Here is a 15,189-nt window from a genome sequence, read left to right on the forward strand (position 1 = left end):
GATTCAGGGACAGGGACAGGGACCTTCCCAGGATCCTGCCCTTTGGGATTCAGGGACAGGGACCTTCCCAGGATCCTGCCCTTTGGGATTCAGGGACAGGGACAGGGACCTTCCCAGGATCCTGCCCTTTGGGATTCAGGGAATGGGACAGGGACCTTCCCAGGATCCTGCCCTTTGGGATGTAGGGAAAGGACCTTCCCAGGATCCTGCCCTTTGGGATGCAGGGGACAGGGACCTTCCCAGGATCCTGCCCTTTGGGAATGTAGGGACAGGGACCTTCCCAGGATCCTGCCCCTCGGGATTCAGGGGACAGGGACAGGGACCTTCCCAGGATCCTGCCCCTCGGGATTCAGGGGACAGGGACAGGGACCCACTGGCCGTGCTGGGTTGGGGGCTGGACTGGGTGACCCCACAGCTCTGTCCCCCCCTGGGTGAGGCCCCAATGCCCGGATTCCCTGGCTCCCAGCGCCCACCTTGTCGTGCTGGACGATGAGCCGGACCCCCCTGCCGCGCTCCTCGGGGCCGGGCAGCACCCACTGCACGGGCTGCACCCGCTCCTCCTCGGGGGGCTCGTAGGACTCCAGCAGCTGGTCCGTGGCCACGTAGAGCAGCTTGTCCCCCAGGCAGGGGTTCACCAACAGCACCCACTGCTCCCTGGGGAGAGGAATGAGGGGTCAGGAAATCCCCCCTGGGTGTCCCCCAGGCAGGGGTTCACCAGCAGCACTGACTGCTCCCTGGGGAGAGGGATGAGGGCTCAGGGAAACCCTTCCCAAAGCAGGGATTCACCAGGAGCAGGGAAGCCCTTCCCCAGGCAGGGGTTCACCAGCAGCACTGACTGCTCCTGGAGGGGATCAGGACCAGAGCAGCAACCGCACCTCAGGAATTCCCCTCGGGTGTCCCCCCAGGCAGGGGTTCACCAGCAGCACCCACTGCTCCCTAGGGAGAGGGAGGAGGGGTCAGGGAATCCCCCCTGGGTGTCCCCAAGGCAGGGGTTCACCAGCAGCACTGACTGCTCCCTGGGGAGAGGGACAGGGGTCAGGGAATCCCCCCTGGGTGTCCCCCAGGCAGGGGTTCACCAGGAGCACCCACTGCTCCCTGGGGAGGGGATGAGGGCTCAGGGGCAGGGATTCACCAGGAGCACCCACTGCTCCCTGAGGGGTCAGGAAAACCCTTCCCCAGGTAGGGATTTACCAGCAGCACCCACTGCTCCCTGGGGAGAGGGACAAGGGTCAGGGAAACCCTTCCCGAGGCAGGGATTCACCAACAGCACCCACTGCTCCCTGGGGAGAGGGATGAGGGCTCAGGGAATCCCCCTGGGTGTCCCCCAGCAGGGATTCACCAGGAGCACCCACTGCTCCCTGGGGAGAGGGACAAGGGGTCAGGGAATCCCCCCTGGGTGTCCCCAAGGCAGGGATTCACCAGGAGCATCCACTGCTCCCTGAGGAGAGGGAAGAGGAGTCAGGGAATCCCCCCTGGGTGTTCCCAAGGCAAGGATTCACCAGCAGCACCCACTGCTCCCTGAGGAGAGGGAGGAGGGTCAGGGAAACCCTTCCCCAGGCAGGGATTCACCAGGAGCACCCACTGCTCCCTGAGGGGTCAGGAAAACCCTTCCCCAGGTAGGGATTTACCAGCAGCACCCACTGCTCCCTGGGGAGAGGGACAAGGGTCAGGAAAACCCTTCCCCAGGCAGGGGTTCACCAGGAGCAGAAAAACCCTCCCCAAGGCAGGGGTTCACCAGGAGCACTGACTGCTCCCTGGGGAGAGGAATGAGGGGTCAGGGGCAGGGATTCACCAGCAGCACCCACTGTTCCCTGGGGAGAGGGAGGAGGGGTCAGGGAATTCCCCCTGGGTGTCCCCCAGGCAGGGATTCACCAGCAGCACCCACTGCTCCCTGGGGAGAGGGACGAGGGGTCAGGGGCAGGGATTCACCAGGAGCAGGGAAACCCTCCCCGAGGCAGGGATTCACCAGCAGCACCCACTGCTCCCTGGGGAGAAGGAATGAGGGGTCAGGGAAACCCCCCTGGGTGTTCCTCAGGTAGGGATTCACCAGGAGCAGGGAAACCCTTCCCAAGGCAGGGGTTCACCAGCAGCACCCACTGCTCCCTGAGGAGAAGGAAGAGGGGTCAGGGAATCCCCCCTGGGTGTCCCCAAGGCAGGGATTCACCAGCAGCACCCACTGCTCCCTGAGGAGAGGGAATGAGGGGTCAGGAACCCCCCCTGAGAGCCCCGTGCCACTGGAGGACGGGACACGACGGGGACAGGGCCGTGGGGAGGGACACGGGGGGCTCTGCCAGGCTCCAGGACCCTCCAGAGGGAGGGAACCAGGAGGATGAGGGGGCTCATCCCGGCCCAGAATTCCCCAAGGGAGGATAATTGGGAAGCAGGGAGGGGGGGAATTTATCCTTCCCAGGGAGGGGGGTGGTCCCTCCAGAGAGGAACAAGAGCCACCAACAGAGCGGGAAGAGGTGGCTTTGCTGGCTTTGCTGGCTTTGCTGGTTTTGTTCCCCCCCAGCACGGCCAGGATGGGGGGACCACGAGCTTTGGGGGGGCTCTGGGAGAGGGAGGTGGGAGCTGCCAGCAGGGAAGGGAGCAGGGAAAGGGCCCCCCTGGGACACTCACACGGCCACGGCCAGCAGGCAGAGGGTGGGGTTGGGGTTCCAGGCCACGCTCTTCACCACGGCCCCCACGGGCAGGGTCCTCACGCAGCGCGCCGTGCTCACCTCCCAGAACCTCACCGTGCCGTCATCCGAGCCTGGGGGAGGGATTGGGGTGGGATTGGGGTGGGAGAGGGGTGGGATTGGGGTGGGATGCCACAGCCCCACGCTGGAGGGGCAGCAGCACCCTGCCCAGGGCACTGCCACGCTCGGGGCACCCCAAATTCCCTGGCACCCCGAGGTTCCTCGGGCGGGCAACGATTCCCTGGCACCCACAATTCCCTGACTCCCGCCATTCCCGGGATTCCACAACCCCCTGGAAGCTTTTCCAGCCCTGCAGGGGTCGAGCTGTGCCCGGGGGGCTCTGCCCTGGGAACACCTCCTGAGTCCCCCCCTGGCCCTGCTCCCAGCCCCGCTCCTGGGAATGCAGCTCCTGGGAATGCAGCAGCTCCTGGGAATGCAGCTCCTGGGAATGCAGCTCCTGGGAATGCAGCTCCTGGGAATGCAGCAGCTCCCGGGAATGCAGCAGCTCCCGGGAATGCAGCCCCTGGGAATGCAGCAGCTCCTGGGAATGCAGCAGCTCCTGGGAATGCAGCTCCTGGGAATGCAGCTCCTGGGAATGCAGCAGCTCCCGGGAATGCAGCAGCTCCCGGGAATGCAGCCCCTGGGAATGCAGCAGCTCCCGGGAATGCAGCAGCTCCCAGGAATGCAGCAGCTGACCAGGGATCCAGTCCCGACCAGGGATCCAGTCCCGACCAGGGATCCAGTCCCGACCAGGGATCCATTCCTGACCAGGGATCCATTCCTGACCAGGGATCCATTCCTGACCAGGGATCCAGTCCTGACCAGGCACCCAGTGCTGACCAGGGATCCATTCCCAACCAGGGATCCATTCCTGACCAGGGATCCATTCCTGACCAGGGATCCAGCCCTGACCAGGGATCCATTCCTGACCAGGGATCCATTCCCAACCAGGGATCCAGCCCTGACCAGGGATCCATTCCTGACCAGGGATCCATTCCCAACCAGGGATCCAGCCCTGACCAGGGATCCATTCCTGACCAGGGATCCAGCCCTGACCAGGGATCCAGTGCTGACCAGGGATCCATTCCTGACCAGGGATCCATTCCCAACCAGGGATCCAGCCCTGACCAGGGATCCAGCCCTGACCAGGGATCCAGTCCCAACCAGGGATCCAGTCCTGACCAGGGATCCATTCATGACCAGGGATCCATTCATGACCAGAGATCAGTCCCAAGCAGGGATCCATTCCTGACCAGGGATCCATTCCTGACCAGGGATCAGTCCCAAGCAGGGATCCAGTGCTGACCAGGGATCCATTCCCAAGCAGGGATCCAGTGCTGACCAGGGATCCAGTCCCGACCAGGGATCCAGTCCCAACCAGGGATCCATTCCCAAGCAGGGATCCATTCCTGACCAGGGATCCATTCCTGACCAGGGATCCATTCCCAAGCAGGGATCCAGTCCTTACCTGACACCAACCACTGCCCGCTGGGGGAGATGCTGAGGCAGCGCACGAGGCTCGTGTGGCCACGGTAGATCTGGGGAGGGAGGGAGGGAGGGAGGGAAGGAGGGGGGTGAGGGTCCCACAGAGCCCAGAACAGGACCCCCTGCCCCCCTGCCCCTGTCCCCAGGTGCCACCTCCCCAGGGATGGTCAATAATCCCCCAGGGATGGGGATCCAGGGCTGGGCAGCCCCTTCCCAGGAGGGATTTTCCCAAGATCCCAAATAAAGCTCCCCTGGCACAGCCTGGGGCCGTTCCCTTTATCCTGTCCCTGTTCCCTGGGAGCAGAGCCCGATCCCACCTGGATCCACCCTCGTGTCCCCCTGGAACATCCCCTGAGCCCCCCTTTCCTCCAGGCTGAGCCCCCCCAGCCCCCTCAGGAGTTCTCCGTCCCCTCTCCAGCTCCATTCCCCTCCAGGACTGGTTTGGGCACAGCCCCCTCCAGGGGCACACCCCAGACCCCTCTGGCACCCCCTCACCAGGGCCTGGGTGGTGGGGAAGGGCTGCAGATCCCGCGGCTTGGGCAGTTTGGGGATCAGATCCTCGGGGTCCACGTTGACCTGCGAGAGGGAGGAGCTGATAGTGCCCGGTCTGGGATCCCCCTGGGATCCCCCCCCCAGGCTGGGACCCTCCCAGGCCCCCCCCAGGTGGGAGTGGCGGGGCTGGGGATGCCTCACCCTCATCTTCCTCTGCCGGGGGCACAGGTAGAGGTCGAGGCAGCGCTCGAAGCGCTCGTGGATGAAGCGGGGGTAGGCGGGCACGGCCCGCAGGCAGCGGTGCCGCCGCGGCACCAAGTTCAGCCGCCGCTCCCCGGGCTCCTGCTGCTCCCAGGCCATCCTCTGTGGGGAGGGGGGATGCTCAGGGCCCGGCAGGACCACCCTGACAGCCCCCCCGAGCCCAGGAGGAGCCGTCCTGGAGGTTCTCACCGTCCAGCACCGTGCGGCCCACGGGGGGTTCTCACCCTCCTCATCCCACCAGGATCCTTCCACTCCACTCATCCCACCAGGATCTTTCCACCCTCCTCAGCCCACCCCCCCTCACCCCACCAGGATCTTTCCACCCTCCTCAGCCCACCTGGATCTTTCCACCCTCCTCATCCCACCTGGATCTTTCCACTCCACTCATCCCACCAGGATGGTTCTTTCTCACCCCCTCATCCCACCAGGATCTTTCCACCCCCCTCATCCCACCAGGATCTTTCCACTCCACTCATCCCACCAGGATCTTTCCACCTTCCTCACCTCCCCAGGATCTTTCCACCCCCCTCAGCCCATCAGGATCTTTCCACCCCCCTCATCCCACCAGGATCTTTCCACCCTCCTCATCCCACCAGGATCTTTCCACTCCACTCATCCCACCAGGATCTTTCCACCCCCCTCATCCCACCAGGATCCTTCCACCCTCCTCATCCCACCTGGATCTTTCCACTCCACTCATCCCACCTGGATCCTTCCACCCTCCTCAGCCCACCAGGATGGCTCTTCCTCACCCTCCTCACCCCACCAGGATCTTTCCACCCCCCTCATCCCACCAGGATGGCTCCTTCTCACCCCCCTCATCCCACCAGGATCCTTCCACCCCCCTCATCCCACCAGGATCTTTCCACCCCCCTCATCCCACCAGGATCCTTCCACCCCCTCAGCCCCACTGGGGTTTCACTGCCTGTTTCATCCCAAGCCTCTGGATGCACCAGGACAAATCCCACGCCAGGACATCCCCACGCAGCCTGTTGGGGCTCTGGCAGGGGCCCCCCTGCTCCCTGGGATGTGGCCCCAAAGTTGCTTTAAATTTAATTCCAGGAGGCTGAGTGATGGAATCATGGAACGGGTTCGCTTGGAACGGATCTCAAGGACTGCCCAGTCCCACCCCGTGCCACGGGCAGGGACACCTCCCACTGTCCCAGGTGGCTCCAACCTGGCCTTGGACACTCCCAGGGATGGGGCAGCCACAGTTTCCCTGGGAAAACACCTTTGCTTTGACCTCCCCTGCCAGGTCCCCCCTCCCCAGGGCTCAGCCCTTCCCCTGCCCCGCGTCGTGTCCCAACCCCCCCGGAGCTCCCAGTGCTCCCAGTCCTTTCCCAGCGGCTCTGGGGGGGGCTGGGGGTCCCCTCACCTCCTCCTCGCTGAGCAGGTACTCGGGGGGGGGGTTGTAGGACTCCTCGTGCCCCGGCAGCCTCAGCTTGGGGGCCGGCACGTGCATCTTGTGGCGGCCCAGGATGGAGTTGGGGTCCTCGTGGGCCCACAGGTCGTAGTAGGTGGGGGTGTCATCCTTGGGCTTGCGGGGTTTGATCCAGCCCATCTTGATGGCGTGGACCAGCTTGGACACCTGGGGGGCACGGTGGGGTCAGCGGCTCCAGGAGATCCAGAAGCTCCAGCAGCCCCAGCAGTGCCAGTAGCCCCAGTAGCTCCAGCAGCTCCAGCAGCTCCAGAAGCTCCAGCAGCCCCAGTATCCCCAGCAGCTCCAGTAGCTCCAGCAGCTCCAGTAGCCCCAGTATCCCCAGCAGCCCCAGCAGCTCCAGAAGCTCCAGCAGCCCCAGTATCCCCAGCAGCTCCAGAAGCTCCAGCAGCTCCAGCAGCCCCAGTAGCCCCAGCAGCTCCAGCAGCCCCAGTAGCTCCAGAAGCTCCAGCAGCCTCAGCAGCCCCAGTAGCCCCAGCAGCCCCAGAACCTCCAGCAGCCCCAGAACCTCCAGAAGCCCCAGCAGCCCCAGTAGCCTCAGCAGCTCCAGCAGCCCCAGCAGCCCCAGTATCCCCAGCAGCCCCAGCAGCTCCAGCAGCCCCAGCAGCCCCAGCAGCCCCAGCAGCTCCAGCAGCTCCAGAAGCCCCAGCAGCCCCAGAAGCTCCAGCAGCCCCAGCAGCCCCAGTATCCCCAGCAGCCCCAGCAGCTCCAGCAGTCCCAGCAGCCCCAGTATCCCCAGAATCTCCAGCAGCCCCAGTATCCCCAGCAGCTCCAGTATCCCCAGTATCCCCAGCAGCTCCAGCAGCTCCAGTATCCCCAGTATCCCCAGTATCCCCAGAGCCCCAGAAGCTCCAGCAGCTCCAGCAGCCCCAGTATCCCCAGTATCCCCAGCAGCTCCAGTATCCCCAGCATCCCCAGAGCTCCAGCAGCTCCATGGGACGGGGAATGAGGAGCAGGGTGGGACGTGGGGGTGGGAACAGGAGGGCAGGACCTTCCCCCACCTTGTCCTTCTCGATGAGGGAGGGGATGAAGCTCCTCTTGTCGGCGGGGCGGTTGGTCACCGGGTGGATCATCACCTCGTGCGTGAAGAAGTCGACGGCCGGCTGGGGGGACATGGAATGGTGAGGGAGGGGAGAGGGGGGTAGCTGGGACCCCCCCCCCACCCCACCCCATCCCAGGGTGGGCAGCAGCCACGGCCTCACCTCGTAGGGGTCGAAGTTGACGTCCCCAAAGTGCCCCTTCTGCAGCCGCTGCACCAGCTCCACCTGCTCGTCCGTCAGCGTCACGTCCGCCCCCGTCATCTTGTCCTGCACCGTCCTCCTGGTGGCAGCGGCACAGGGACGGGATGGGGGGGTCTGGGATGGCCAGGACACCCCTCCACAGCCCCCACAGCCACCCCAGGGGATCTCAGGGGTCCCTCCAGGGAACTGGGGGGGTTCCATCCCCGCTGTGCTCACACATCCCACCCTGCACAGGCACAGCCCCTCGTGGAAGGGTTTGGGATGGAGGGATTGGGGATCCTCCAGCGGGCAGGGACACCTCCTGCCATCCCAGGGTGCTCCAAACCCCGTCCAGCCCGGCCTTGGACGCTGCCCCGAGGGTCTCACCAGTACTCTGGGTTCTCCATCTTCTCCAGGAACACGTCCAGCTCGTCCTTGCTCCGGATGGGCTTGTAGATCTTCTTGCCGTCCAGGTCGTAGCCGACGTGGGGGAAGTCCTGGTACCACTCCATGGGGATGTTTCCCACCGTGTTCCGGATGTCCTGCAGGGGAGCGGAGGGGAGAGGGGTGAGGGACACCCTGGAGGCCCTCCCGGGGCATGAAGGGGCTCCAGGAGGGATGGAGAGGGGTTTGGGACAAGGGATGGAGAGACAGGACACAGGGATTGGCTTCCCACTGCCAGGGGGCAGGGGGAGATGGGATACTGGGAGGGGATTTTTCCCTGGGAGGGTGAGGAGATCCTGGCACGGGCTGCTGTGGCTGCCCCGTCCCTGGAATGGCTCTGTAGCTCCAAACCCTCCCAGTGGGAGCAGAGCAAACAGCTGGATGAACGGGAATGGGGGTTGGAGCAGGGGGAGGGGGGCTGGGGGCAGGGGCTGCCCCTTGGGATGTGGAGAAAGGGACGCGGATCCTCTTGGGATCCTGACCCTTGGGATGGGGAGCAGGGGCTGAGGATTCCCTCAGGATCCTCTTGGGATCCTGCCCCTCGGGATGGGGAGCAGGGGCTGAGGATTCCCCCAGGATCCTCTTGGGATCCTGTCCCTCAGGATGGGGAGCAGGGGCTGAGGATTCCCTCAGGATCCTGCCCTTCAGGATGGGGAGCAGGGGGTGAGGATTCTCTCAGGATCCTCTTGGGATCCTGTCCCTCAGGATGTGGAGCAGGGGGTGAGGATTCCCTCAGGATCCTTTTGGGATCCTGCCCCTCGGGATGGGGAGCAGGGGCTGAGGATTCCCTCAGGATCCTTTTGGGATCCTGCCCCTCAGGATGGGGAGCAGGGGCTGAGGATTCCCTCAGGATCCTCTTGGGATCCTGCCCCTCGGGATGGGGAGCATGGGGTGAGGATTCCCTCAGGATCCTGTCCCTTGGGATGGGGAGCATGGGGGGAGGATTCCCTAAGGATCCTGCCCCTCAGGATGGGGAGCATCCCAGGTGAGGATTCCCTCAGGATCCTTTTGGGATCCTGCCCCTCGGGATGGGGAGCAGGGGCTGAGGATTCCCTCAGGATCCTCTTGGGATCCTGACCCTCAGGATGCAGAGCATGGGGTGAGGATTCCCCTCAGGATCCTCTTGGGATCCTGTCCCTCGGGATGGGGAGCAGGGGGTGAGGATTCCCCCAAGATCCTGCTCCTTGGGATGCAGTTTGGGATGAGGACCCTCCGGCCTCTCCTGGCTGTGCTGGCGCTGCAGGAGGCAAAGCCCCCCCATCCCAATCCCAACTCCCATCCCAATCCCACCCCGTCCCAGTTCCAGCCCCGTCCCAGTTGCAGCGGCAGGGCAGAGGTGTGAGGGTGACCTGTGCCCCCCTCACTCCGCAGTTGGGGGTCACCCCGCCCCGCTCCATCTGCTCCCCAAAAACACCCGGAGAACACCCGGAACCCCCGGGGAGGGGGACGGGGCCATCCATCATTCCAGGCACAGCCGGAGTGCGGCACGCTGGGATATCCAGGATGGGCACAGGGATGCAGAGGGATATCCAGGATGGGCACAGGGATGCAGAGGGATATCCAGGATGGGGACAGGGATGCAGAGGGATGCCCTGGTGATGACATGGGAAGTGGGGACGTCTCTCCCAGCAATGGGATCCATGTCCCACCTCAGCAGTGGGATCCACATCCTGCTCCAGCAGTGGGATCCACATCCCACAGCAGTGGGATCCACATCCTCACATCAGTAGGATCCACATCCCCACATCAGCAGGATCCACATCCCCACATCAGCAGGATCCACATCCCTAAAGCAGTGGGATCCACATCCCCACAGCAGTGGGATCCACATGCCCACAGCAGTGGGATCCATATTCCCACATCTGCAGGATCCACATCCTCACAGCAGTGGGATCCACATCCTCACATCAGCAGGATCCACATCCCCACATCAGCAGGATCCACATCCTCACATCAGTGGGATCCACATCCCCAAAGCAGTGGGATCCACATCCCCACATCAGTGGGATCCACATCCCCATATCAGTGGGATCCACATCCCCACATCAGTGGGATCCACATCCTGCTCCAGCAGTGGGATCCATATTCCCAATGCAGTGGGATCCACATCCCTCAGGGCATCAGTAGGATCCACATCACCACATCAGTGGGATCCACATCCTCACATCAGTAGGATCCACATCACCACATCAGCGGGATCCACATCCCCACATCAGCAGGATCCACATCCTCACATCAGTGGGATCCACATCCCCAAAGCAGTGGGATCCACATCCCCACAGCAGTGGGATCCATATTCCCACATCTGCAGGATCCACATCCTCACATCAGTGGGATCCACATCCCCACATCAGTGGGATCCACATCCCCACATCAGCAGGATCCACATCCTCACAGCAGTGGGATCCACATCCCCACATCAGTGGGATCCACATCCCCACATCAGTGGGATCCACATCCTCACATCAGTGGGATCCACATCCTCACATCAGTGGGATCCACATCCTCACAGCAGTGGGATCCACATCCCCACAGCAGTGGGATCCACATCCTCACAGCAGTGGGATCCACATCCCCAAAGCAGTGGGATCCACATCCCCACAGCAGTGGGATCCATATTCCCACATCAGCAGGATCCACATCCTCAGGGCATCAGTGGGATCCACATCCCCACATCTGCAGGATCCACATCCCTCAGGGCATCAGCAGGATCCACATCACCACATCAGTGGGATCCACATCCCCACATCAGTGGGATCCACATCCTCACATCAGCAGGATCCACATCCCCACAGCAGTGGGATCCACATCCTCACATCAGTGGGATCCACATCCCCAGGGCATCAGCAGGATCCACATCCCTCAGGGCATCAGCAGGATCCACATTCTCACATCAGTGGGATCCACATCCCCACATCAGTGGGATCCACATCCTCACATCAGTGGGATCCACATCCCCACATCAGTGGGATCCACATACTCACATCAGTGGGATCCACATCCCCACATCAGCAGGATCCACATCCCCACATCAGTGGGATCCACATCCTCACATCAGTGGGATCCACATCCCCACATCAGCAGGATCCACATCCCCACATCAGCAGGATCCACATCCCCACATCAGTGGGATCCACATCCTCACCTCAGCAGGATCCACATCCCCACATCAGCAGGATCCACATCCTCCCTCAGCAGTGGGATCCACATCCCCACATCAGCAGGATCCACATCCTCACATCAGCAGGATCCACATCCTCACATCAGCAGGATCCACATCCTCACATCAGTGGGATCCACATCCCCACATCAGCAGGATCCACATCCCCACATCAATGGGATCCATATTCCCAATGCAGTGGGATCCCCATCCCTCAGAACATCAGCAGGATCCACATCCTCACATCAGTGGGATCCACATCCCCAAAGCAGTGGGATCCACATCCCCACATCAGCAGGATCCACATCCCCATATCAGCAGGATCCACATCCCCACATCTGCAGGATCCACATCCCCATATCTGCAGGATCCACATCCCCACATCAGTGGGATCCACATCCCCATATCAGCAGGATCCACATCCCCAAAGCAGTGGGATCCACATCCCCACAGCAGTGGGATCCACATCCCCACAGCAGTGGGATCCACATCCCCACAGCAGTGGGATCCACATCCTCACATCAGCAGTGGGATCCACATCCCCACATCTGCAGGATCCACATCCTCACATCAGCAGTGGGATCCACATCCCCATATCAGCAGGATCCACATCCTCACATCAGTGGGATCCACATCCCCAAAGCAATGGGATCCACATTCTCACATCAGTGGGATCCACATCCCCACATCAGTGGGATCCACATCCCCACATCAATGGGATCCACATCCCCACATCAGCAGGATCCACATCCCCACATCAGTGGGATCCACGTTCTGCCCCACCAGTGGGATCCCAGCCCCCCCAATTCAGAGCAGGGATCGCTCCCTCCCGTCCCGCGTTTCCCGGGCAGCTCCAGCTCCAGAGGGCGGATCCAGCTGCAGCTCCCGATCCAGAGGGCGGATCCAGCTGCGGATCCAGCTCCAGAGGGCGGATCCAGCCGCAGCTCCAGCTCCAGAGGGCGGATCCAGCCGCAGCTCCAGCTCCAGAGGGCGGATCCAGCTGCAGCTCCCGATCCAGAGGGCAGATCCAGCCGCAGCTCCAGCTCCAGGGGGCGGATCCAGCCGCAGCTCCAGCTCCAGAGGGTGGATCCAGCTCCAGCTCAGAGGGCGGATCCAGCTGCAGCTCCAGCTCCAGAGGGCGGATCCAGCCGCAGCTCCAGCTCCAGAGGGTGGATCCAGCTGCAGCTCCCGATCCAGGGGGCGGATCCAGCTGCAGCTCCAGCTCAGAGGCGGATCCAGCTGCGGATCCAGCTGCAGCTCCCGATCCAGAGGGCGGATCCAGTTGCAGCTCCAGCTCCAGAGGGCAGATCCAGCTGCAGCTCTCGATCCAGAGGGCGGATCCAGCTGCAGCTCCAGCTCCAGAGGGCGGATCCAGCTGCGGATCCAGTTGCAGCTCCAGCTCCAGAGGGCGGATCCAGCTGCAGCTCCCGATCCAGAGGGCGGATCCAGCCGCAGCTCCAGCTCCAGAGGGCGGATCCAGCCGCAGCTCCAGCTCCAGAGGGCAGATCCAGCCGCAGCTCCAGCTCCAGAGGGCGGATCCAGCTCCAGCTCCAGAGGGCGGATCCAGCGGCTCCCGCAGCCCCTCCCCGCAGCCCCTCCCCGCCCCCGCGGTCGGTCGGTCGGTCACACCTCGCCCGGCTCTGCCGTCACTCAGCCGCACGTCTGGAAGTTGTTCTTGGATGGGCCCTGGGCATTCCTAGACGCACATTCCTGGCAGCCGGGGAGCCCCGTAGGAAAGATTCTTCCCTTGAAAATATCCGGTCCACGTGGAGGGGAAAAGGGGACGGGGCAAGCGCGGCGTTCCCGGGGTGCTTGGGATCCCGGGATCCCGGACACCTCCTGAGCCCCCCAGCTGACCACAGTCCTGATCCAGCAGCTCTGAGGGGAAATGGGGGGGGTCTCTGCACCCCCAGCAGTGCTTCCCGTAGGAGTGGGATCCCAGAGGGTCCGGCACAAAGCCCGGGAACTCAGCGGAGCCCGGAGTCAGGAACAGCATCCCGAGCACCCCACGCGCTGCAGGGAGGGGGGATCTGAAGATCCAAAGAGAGGCAGGATCCAAAGGGATCAGGAGAGCCTTGGAGCAGGGAATGGGAGCGAGCCCTCCCCACCCCACAGGTCCTAAAGCAGGGGGATGGATCGCAGTGAGGGATTCCAGGATTGGCCTCCCCGGGAGAAGGCTCCTACCCCGGGCTCTGCTGCCCTGCCGGGGTCGGGAAGTGATGCCCAAAGTGGGACATCCTGGAAGCTCTGTGGGAAGCAGGGAGAGCTGCAGAGCCAGGGGCTGGGACGCTGCCCCAGTCCCCAAATCCCCAGAATTCTGAGAATTCCCGAGCCCGTGCCGGGTCTGGAGCTCTGGCCTGACCCGTGGACCTGCTCTCGGTGCTGGGGGTGAGCTGGAGGAGCCCTGGAGGATGCAGGAGATGGATGGATGGATGTGGAAGGACAGCAGGGACAGCGCCCAGGGAACGGCAGCGGGGCTGGAAGGTGCCGGGGGAAAGCGGGGTCGTTAGCGGAGCTAAACGAAAGCAGATGCGCCGGGAGCCGGCGCTTCCAAAGCACACACCGAGAGCGCCCGGCCCGGCCCGGCCGGGGGATGATGATGACACTGGGTTGGATTTCGGAAGCTGCTGAGACGTGGATTAACTGCGGGAGCACACGGGGAAGGTGCAGAATTCCGGCTGGGAGTGACAAAACCCCCCCCTTCCTCACCGTGAGGAGCTCGTGGGAGGCACCGCTGGAAGGGGGGAAACCGGAGACTTCCCGGCAATTCCCACTCCCAGCCCGGGTAAAGAGCTGCTCATCAACACCAGCCACAGGCACGGGGAGAAGGGGACGCATTCCCCACGTTCCCCCGGGGTTGGGGTTGGGATAAGGAAGCCCCGAGCTGAGAGAACTCCCCAGGGCTGCAGAGCTTGGAGACCCCACAGGTTCCCTGTGTAGATGTGGGGTCTCGGCCCCACACCTGGGTGGCCCGGGGTGCTGTGGGGATTCCAGGGGCTCCGAGGAAGAGGAGGAGGCTGATGGTTGTCACCAGGGCCAAAGGAAGGGTGAGGAAGGTGCTCCCAGGGCTGGAGCCCCTCGGCTCTGGAGCCAGGCTGGGAGAGCTGGGAATGTTCCCCTGGAGAAGGGAAAGTCCAGGGAGACCTGAGAGCCCCTGGCAGGAGAGCTGGAGAGGGACTGGGGGACGAGGGCTGGAGGGACAGCACACAGGGAATGGCTGCCCAGGGTTAGGTGGGATATTGGGAAGGAATTCCTGGCTGGATGGAATTCCCAGGGCAGCTGTGGCTGCCCCTGGATCCCTGGGAGTGTCCCAGGGCAGGTTGGTCAGGGCTCAGAGCACCCTGGGCTAGTGGAAGGTGTCCCTGGCAAGCCTGGCATGGGCAGCAGGACACAGGGACAGGGGACAGGACACAGGGACAGGAATGGGCTCAGCACACAAGACCCAAATTCCATCCCTGATACCTGGGCAGGGAATTCAAGCAAATCCAGGCAAGCCCTGGAGCTCGGGCGGCCCCTCAAGGGTTAATTCCTCCCTCTCTGCCCCATTAGCAGCCGCAGGAGCAGCAGCAGGAGCAGCAGCAGGATGGATTCGGTCATGCTGGGAAGGGGAGGGGGCTCTGGGGGCTCTCTGGCTGGGATCCATCCTGAGCAGGAGCCCCTGGCCCAGGCACGAGGTGTCCAGGAATCCCACGGGAACAGGCTCAGGGGAGGGACACGGCCACCAGCCCCACCCCAGCACGGGGGGGTCCTCTGGGAGCCCCCAGGGACCCCCCAGGGGATCCCACTGTCATTCCCACTGGGACAACGCGCTGGTTTTGGGATGCAGGTGCCGGCCTGGGGCCGGGAGCACCACGGAAAAGGGGAATGCTGCAGGACCAACCTCCTCCCTCAGCTCCCCGAGGGGGGTCCAGGGACCCCCAGGAGCCCCCCCCCCAGCACCCAGGCCATGCCAGGACAGTGCCAAGCGTGCCGGGCTGAGCCCCAGCACCCCCTGCCAAGCCCAGACCGGGA

The 15,189-nt window shown here is 63.6% G+C and overlaps 2 protein-coding genes across 2 annotated transcripts in view; one reads left to right on the forward strand and one right to left on the reverse strand.

Annotated features, from left to right (window-relative positions):
- BOP1 (BOP1 ribosomal biogenesis factor) overlaps positions 1 to 15,189 on the reverse strand; it is an 87,554-nt gene that overhangs the window by 15,974 nt on the left and 56,391 nt on the right. The window contains 9 exon segments of the mRNA XM_050337534.1: positions 474 to 654; positions 2,620 to 2,752; positions 4,147 to 4,216; positions 4,659 to 4,739; positions 4,857 to 5,018; positions 6,292 to 6,504; positions 7,356 to 7,457; positions 7,557 to 7,674; positions 7,962 to 8,116. Of these exon segments, the coding sequence (XP_050193491.1) occupies positions 474 to 654; positions 2,620 to 2,752; positions 4,147 to 4,216; positions 4,659 to 4,739; positions 4,857 to 5,018; positions 6,292 to 6,504; positions 7,356 to 7,457; positions 7,557 to 7,674; positions 7,962 to 8,116 (1,215 nt within the window).
- LOC126651578 (uncharacterized) overlaps positions 13,761 to 15,189 on the forward strand; it is a gene marked incomplete at its 3' end in the record, with an annotated part of 149,721 nt that continues 148,292 nt past the window's right edge. The window contains exon 1 of the mRNA XM_050337536.1: positions 13,761 to 13,766. The remainder of the gene's footprint in view (positions 13,767 to 15,189) is intronic.

Source organism: Myiozetetes cayanensis, unplaced genomic scaffold, assembly GCF_022539395.1.
Source record: "Myiozetetes cayanensis isolate MyiCay16 unplaced genomic scaffold, myiCay2020 scf68, whole genome shotgun sequence".
NCBI classification, from domain to species: Eukaryota; Metazoa; Chordata; class Aves; order Passeriformes; family Tyrannidae; genus Myiozetetes; species Myiozetetes cayanensis.